Here is a 6,840-nt window from a genome sequence, read left to right as displayed (position 1 = left end):
GTCCCCCCCCTCCCGAGACATCCCCCACAACATCTCCAGCGGCTCCCAGGGCTTGTCCCTGCGCTACAACAGCATCCAGAAGCTCAAATCCCACCAGTTCGCCGGCCTCAACCAGCTCATATGGCTCTACCTCGACCACAACTACATCAGCTCTGTGGACGAGGACGCCTTCCAGGGGATCCGCCGGCTGAAGGAGCTGATCCTGAGCTCCAACAAAATCACCCACCTGCACAACAAGACCTTCCACCCCGTGCCCAACCTCCGCAACCTGGACCTGTCCTACAACAAGCTGCAGGTGCTGCAGGCGGAGCAGTTCAAGGGGCTCCGCAAGCTGCTGATCCTGCACCTGAGGTCCAACTCGCTGAAAACGGTGCCCATCCGCGTTTTCCAGGACTGCCGCAACCTCGACTTCCTGGATTTGGGCTACAACCGCCTGCGGAGCTTGTCCCGCAACGCCTTCGCCGGCCTCCTGAAGCTGACGGAGCTTCACTTGGAGCACAACCAGTTCTCCAAGATCAATTTCGCCCACTTCCCGCGGCTCTTCAACCTCCGCTCCATCTACCTGCAGTGGAATAGGATCCGCTCCATCAGCCAGGGGTTGACGTGGACCTGGAGTTCCTTGCACAACTTGGATTTATCGGGCAACGACATTGCGGGGGTGGAGCCCGGCACCTTCCAGTGCCTGCCCAACCTGCAGAAGCTGAACCTGGATTCCAACAAACTCACCAACATCTCCCAGGAGACCATCAACACGTGGATCTCGCTCATCTCCATCACCCTGTCCGGGAATATGTGGGAATGTACTCGCAGCATTTGCCCCCTGTTTAATTGGCTTAAGAATTTCAAGGGAAATAAGGAGAGCACCATGATCTGCGCAGGCCCCAAACACATCCAGGGCGAGAAGGTGAGCGACGCGGTGGAAACCTACAACATCTGCGCCGAAATCCAGGTGGTGGCCACTGAGAGGTCCTACCAGGCTCCCAGAACCCCCCAGAGACCCCAGTTCATCCCCAAACCCACCGTGTCCAAACTGGAGAGCCACCAGCCCACGCCGGCGACGCCGAGCCCTTCCGCGGACATCCCGACGCCCGCGGTGGAGCCGGAATACGAGCACGTGTCCTTCCACAAGATCATCGCGGGGAGCGTGGCCCTCTTCCTCTCCGTGGCCATGATCCTGCTGGTCATCTACGTGTCCTGGAAGCGTTACCCCGCCAGCATGAAGCAGCTCCAGCAGCACACGCTCATGAAGAGGCGCAGGAAAAAGGCCCGGGAGTCAGAGAGGCAAATGAACTCCCCCTTGCAGGAATATTACGTGGACTACAAGCCAACAAACTCTGAGACCATGGATGTATCCGTTAATGGATCTGGGCCCTGCACCTACACCATCTCTGGCTCCAGGGAATGCGAGGTATGAACCATGAATCCTCCTAAAACCATTTCAGCTGCTGGGAAGGCGAGGTAAATGTTTCGAAGCTCTTGAGGTGTCTCTAAATGTGAGAAAGATTGATGAGATTTTGGGTTTTTGGGGTTTGGGTTTTTTTTGCCTGCGTCGGGGTTTGCTCTGTGGAAGGTTCTCTGGTGTTAAATGACAACAGGCAGGGAAGGGATGGTGATTATTTTGAATAATTAAGACTTATTAAAAAAGAGATTAAGTTGGAGTCAACAACTGTGATAAAGGCATCTGGAGTGTTGTTCTCCTCCTGTTTGCACCCATTTGATGAGCTGTGGCTACAACAGAATCCTATTTTTAATGGATTGGTAGATGCAGAGGAGCTTAAGAGCCTTTTCTGGTTTAAAACTAAATATGGAAACCTCTTTTCTTCAGACCCCACATCAAATCTTGAGGGGTTTGTGGCCTATTTAATGACAGAGCCAGAGATTTCCTGCATTTTTGGTCTGGTTCAGGAGGACAACAGGACTGCAGCAGGATCTTGGAGTTGTTTTCCTGGAGCCAGCAGGAACACAGAGGCTCCTCTGGACGTGAGCCTTTGTCAAACAGCACGTTTGCAAATATCTGGGCTGGGAGAAGGGGATTCTTGGAGGGTTTGATTGCATTTCAGTGATCAGTGGAGGCTTAGACAGCCCTGCTGGAGCTGATTCCCACAATCTTCAGGCCGTGTCGGGATTTGACTCAGCAACGCGGGAAACACAACCAGGAAAAGCTCTCAGCTCTCTTCTCTTCTGCTGTCCAGCTTGGCAAGGAAATTCCAAATTGCTTTGTTGCTCCACTGCTGTGGATGCAGGGGACGGGTTTGCTTGGGATGCTGCTGCCTGTTTAGAGCTGGCAAGGGAGGATTTGCACAATTCCACTGCAGTCCTGCTCACTTAATCCTGCTGGTGATGTGGCACCAGGCGGACTTGGTTGTGGATGTTCTACCTGAGAGTGTTCCATGTGCCTGTTGGAGTTTATTCCCACCCCTTTGTGCAGGCTGGGGCTGGCTGTGGGAATTGTGAGCCCTGGCTTTGGCACCCGGGTGCTGTGGGAGATGTGGTGAGGATGAGCAGAGTGGGATCTGCAGTTCTGGGATCTGGATTGCTCAAAACCCCGTTTTGAATTGAATTTTGAATTTTGAACCGAATTCTCTGACAATGTGAGAGGTTTCGTATTTGCCACCTGAAGTCCCCAGGTGGTTTTGGACTGTGGAGTTTAAGGGGAAGGAAGCAAAATGCAGCAGAGATTTGGGGTTGCTTTCTCTGGAGCTGTGCTGTCTTCAGAACAGAAAACCGCTTGCCACGTGCCTGTTGGGGATGGATCAGCTCCATTCATGTGCCTGTTGGAGTTTATTCCCACCCCTTTGTGCAGGCTGGGGCTGGCTGTGGGAATTGTGAGCCCTGGCTTTGGCACCCGGGTGCTGTGGGAGATGTGGTGAGGATGAGCAGGGTGGGATCTGGATTGTTCAAAACCCGATGTTTTTAATTGAATTTTGAACCGAATTCTCTGACAATGTGAGAGGTTTCGTATTTGCCACCTGAAGTCCCCAGGTGGTTTTGGACTGTGGGAGTTTAAGGGGAAGGAAGCAAAATGCAGCAGAGATTTGGAGTTGCTTTCTCTGGAGCTGTGCTGCCTTCAGAACAGAAAACCACTTGCCATGTGCCTGTCACTGCTCCAGGAAAATGCAGAATGAAGGTATGAGGTTTGCTCTGTTCACTGTTACCAGCACAAGCGGAAAATGAGCGATGTTCAAGTCATTTTGAATTCCCCCTGGCTGTCACAAAGAGCATCAGTCTGGCCTGGAAGGCTCTGTCCCCTTCACACTCAGGTTTAGCACCCCTGAAGTTTCATTAGCTTGAATAAATGTTGTTTAATTTGGTGGGAAACACACAGATAAACGTGAATGTGCACGTGGCAAACGAGAACCCAGGAAATGCCACCACCACCACCCCTGATGCGTTTTGGATCACAGAACGCAGGCGCGATGTTCGGGAGGCTGGAATTCGGATAATTCAGATTACAGCAGGCAATTACAAGGTTCGGGAGCCCTCCCAGGTGCAGCAACGTGGGGCCAGCCTGGTGGAACTCCCCCAGGTGGTTGTGCTTGTTACACACAGCATTAAACACCAGGGGACCCCAGCTCACCTGGATTCCAGGTGCTGTGGCAGCGCCAGAACGGTTTCTGCTTTTTAATTTGGATTAATTTAAACTGATGGCAACGGTTTCTGGGTTTTAATTTGGATTAAATTAAACTGACGACAATGGTTTCTGGGTTTTAATTTGGATTAAATTAAGCTGACGACAACGGGTTCTGGGTTTTAATTTGGATTAAATTAAACTGATGGCAACAGTTTCTGGGTTTTAATTTGGATTAAGTTAAACTGATGACAACTTTGCAGGACCAAGGGGGGGTTTGTGGTGTAAATCAAACTGTGCAGGACACCCCAGAGCTGTGTCTGACAGGTCACTCTGTGTCCTTATTGAACACCCAGTGGCTCTTTGCGCTACACTAATAAAAATCTGGCGGATAATAAAGACTTCAGGAGGTGGAAAGCAGATCATTGAAGGCACATGTAGCAACCCAAAGCCCCCACTGAAATCCTGTCTTCAGCTTGGATTTGACATTCTGCGTCTCCATAGCTACAAGGTTCCACTTGTGAAAGGAGAGATATTCAATGTACAGCACTTAAAAATGGTTAAAAAAATCCCTTGTAGAGTCTTCAGCAGTGGAAAGGGTTTGTGTTTGGCGGAAAAAAAAATAGGATATGGAACCTCTCTTTATTTCCTAATTTACCCGTGCTTGTGGGAAAACTGTTATTTTGTGCAGGTGTGATGCAGCTCAGGCCCATCCCTCATTCCCTGTGCTCAGCCTCAGGTTTCTCCCAAAAATAGAAGCCCTCAGAGGGGAGAGGAGTGCCTGGATACCTGTGTGAGGGCAGGCAGGCTCCAGGACTCATTGATTGATTGATTTTCCCTCTTTTAGCAAATTTTCCAATGCATTTTCTGCTTTCGTGTGGCCTGGGGGCAGCTGAGGGTCCGGGAATGGTGTGGGTTTGGGAAAATGTGATGGATCAGCTCCATTTGAAGTGGGAAAGGGAAAGGATGTCTGATCAGACACTGGGGTGGGGTTTGGGGTCGGGTGAGCAGAGCTGGAACCTTCACAGGGATCATTTGGGCTGTGGAAGCATCCAGCTCATCTCATGCACAAACCACTGATTTTCCATGGCAGAACTGGCCTGGAATAATGCACTGAGGTATTTCCACAGCTCTTTTCTCCTCTGCTTTAAAATTCTATGAGGTTTGGAGCATCCAGAGGTGGGAGCTGCTTTGTGGGGCTGCATTTCCCATTCCCTGCTCCTGGAATGATTCCCTGTGCTGGGAACGAGAGACAGAGAGAGCCAAAGGCAGGCTGGCTGCAGGCAGGAGTGACTTTGGCAGCACTGGGATTATAACAACTGACACCTGGGCTTTTACCTCTTTTAGCAATATTTTCCAAAGCATTTTCTGCTTTTGTGCGTTCACCCCCCGTGCCTGGGGGCAGCTGAGGGTCCGGGAATGGTGTGGGTTTGGGAAAATGTGATGGATCAGCTCCATTTGAAGTGGGAAAGGGAAAGGATGTCTGATCAGACACTGGGGTGGGGTTTGGGGTCGGGTGAGCAGAGCTGGAACCTTCACAGGGATCATTTGGGCTGTGGAAGCATCCAGCTCATCTCATGCACAAACCACTGATTTTCCATGGCAGAACTGGCCTGGAATAATGCACTGAGGTATTTCCACAGCTCTTTTCTGCACAGCAGCCCCAGGGATGTCTCTGCTTTAAAATTCTATGAGGTTTGGAGCATCCAGAGGTGGGAGCTGCTTTGTGGGGCTGCATTTCCCATTCCCTGCTCCAGGAATGATTCCCTGCGCTGGGAACGAGAGACAGAGAGAGCCAAAGGCAGGCTGGCTGCAGGCAGGAGTGACTTTGGCAGCACTGGGATTATAATCACTGACACCTGGGCTCTCTGTTCAGTCTCTTGGCAGGGCTGGCTGAAATAACTGGATGCTCCCAATTTGGGCTCTGGCCATCCAGTTTAGCAGAGTGCTGCTCCCTCAGCCTGGGGTTTGCTTTGTGCTGCTCCCTCCCTCTCGCTCTCCCATTTATTCTGTACATTTGCTGGAGATCTGGAAGCTGTGAAAAGGGATTTCACAAAGCCAGCTTTGGTGCTGTGTATTCCATGCATATCACACTCAGAGAATAGCCGAGAGTGGCTCGGCTGGGAAGGTGCTGTGGGGAGAAGGAGAATGTTTCTGTCTCCTGGAAGGTCACTGCTGTCCCCTCTGCCAGGCTGGCAGGGACAGAACAAACAAGAGGCAGACAGGTGAACAGCTTTTCTGTGTGAACCGAGCGCTGTGAGGTCGCTTTTTACACCTCTCCTTCTCCGTGTCTGGCCATACCCCATGGTGGATAAACAGCCACCTGCTCGCTCACAGGGACAGCCCTGCTGTGCTTTCCGCAGGGCTGGGTGTCACCTGTGCTCACAGCTTTTAAATCAGACGCGCAGCATCGCCTTCGGCTGGAACCCCGCTCCTTCCCCTCTCTCCGCTGGGGGGGAAATGCATTGATAAATCGAAGAAATTTATAATTTATAAATAAATAAATAAATGCGAAAATATAAATATAATATAAATATAATAAAAATATAATAAAAATATAAAATATAAATATAATTTATAAATAAATAAAATAATTGATAAATGGTATTAAAGATATGCAGGCTTGGTGGGCTGCTGCAGACCTTCTGCCGGGCCTAATTTAAGGGAAATGTTGACACGCTGGTTTTATTATTTATTTATTAAACACCATGGTGTTGACATGCTGGTTTGTTTTATTTATTTATTTATTTATTTATTAAACACCATGATGCTGACATGCTGGTTTTTATTATTTATTTATTAAACATCATGGTGCTGACATGCTGGTTTTTATTATTTATTTATTAAACATCATGGTGTTGACATGCTGGTTTTTATTATTTAGTTAATTAATTAATTATTTATTTATTTATTTACTAAACACCATGGTGCTGCTTGGAGCTCCAGAGATGGGGCAGTTTTTACCCCTCCAAGCCTTTCTTTGCCCTCGGCATTGCAAATATAACCCCAGACTGAGGAGATGTGTGCTGGAGAGGCACCAGTGATGCAGCAAGAAAATGCACAGGGGCATTTTTTCCCTGGGCTCAGCACTTGTGAAGTGTGAGAGTTCCCAAAAAGACGTTCCCAAAAATGGAGCGGCCGCGTTTCCGGCGGAGCTGAGCCAGCTGTGCCTCCTGCAGCAATTTGGGAATTTGGAAAGGAAATGCAGGAGGATGTGGAACACTTGTGAAACTCTCACTCGGTGCTTCCTCTGGTGCCTGGCTGAGACAGGA

General features: G+C 49.7%; 1 protein-coding gene across 1 annotated transcript in view; it reads left to right on the top strand.

The window, feature by feature from the left end:
* Positions 1-6,840, top strand: part of LOC102035306 (leucine-rich repeat transmembrane neuronal protein 4) — a 71,835-nt gene that overhangs the window by 573 nt on the left and 64,422 nt on the right. Inside the window, 1 exon segment of the mRNA XM_031063828.1 lies at positions 1-1,458. This exon segment is cut by the window's left edge and continues 67 nt beyond it. Coding sequence (XP_030919688.1) covers positions 1-1,414 — 1,414 coding nt within the window. The 3' untranslated portion in view covers positions 1,415-1,458.

This window comes from Geospiza fortis, unplaced genomic scaffold (assembly GCF_000277835.1).
Source record: "Geospiza fortis unplaced genomic scaffold, GeoFor_1.0 scaffold417, whole genome shotgun sequence".
Lineage (NCBI taxonomy): Eukaryota > Metazoa > Chordata > Aves > Passeriformes > Thraupidae > Geospiza > Geospiza fortis.
The sequence above is the reverse complement of the archived record's forward strand: the minus strand, read 5'-3'. Positions and strand labels throughout refer to the sequence as shown.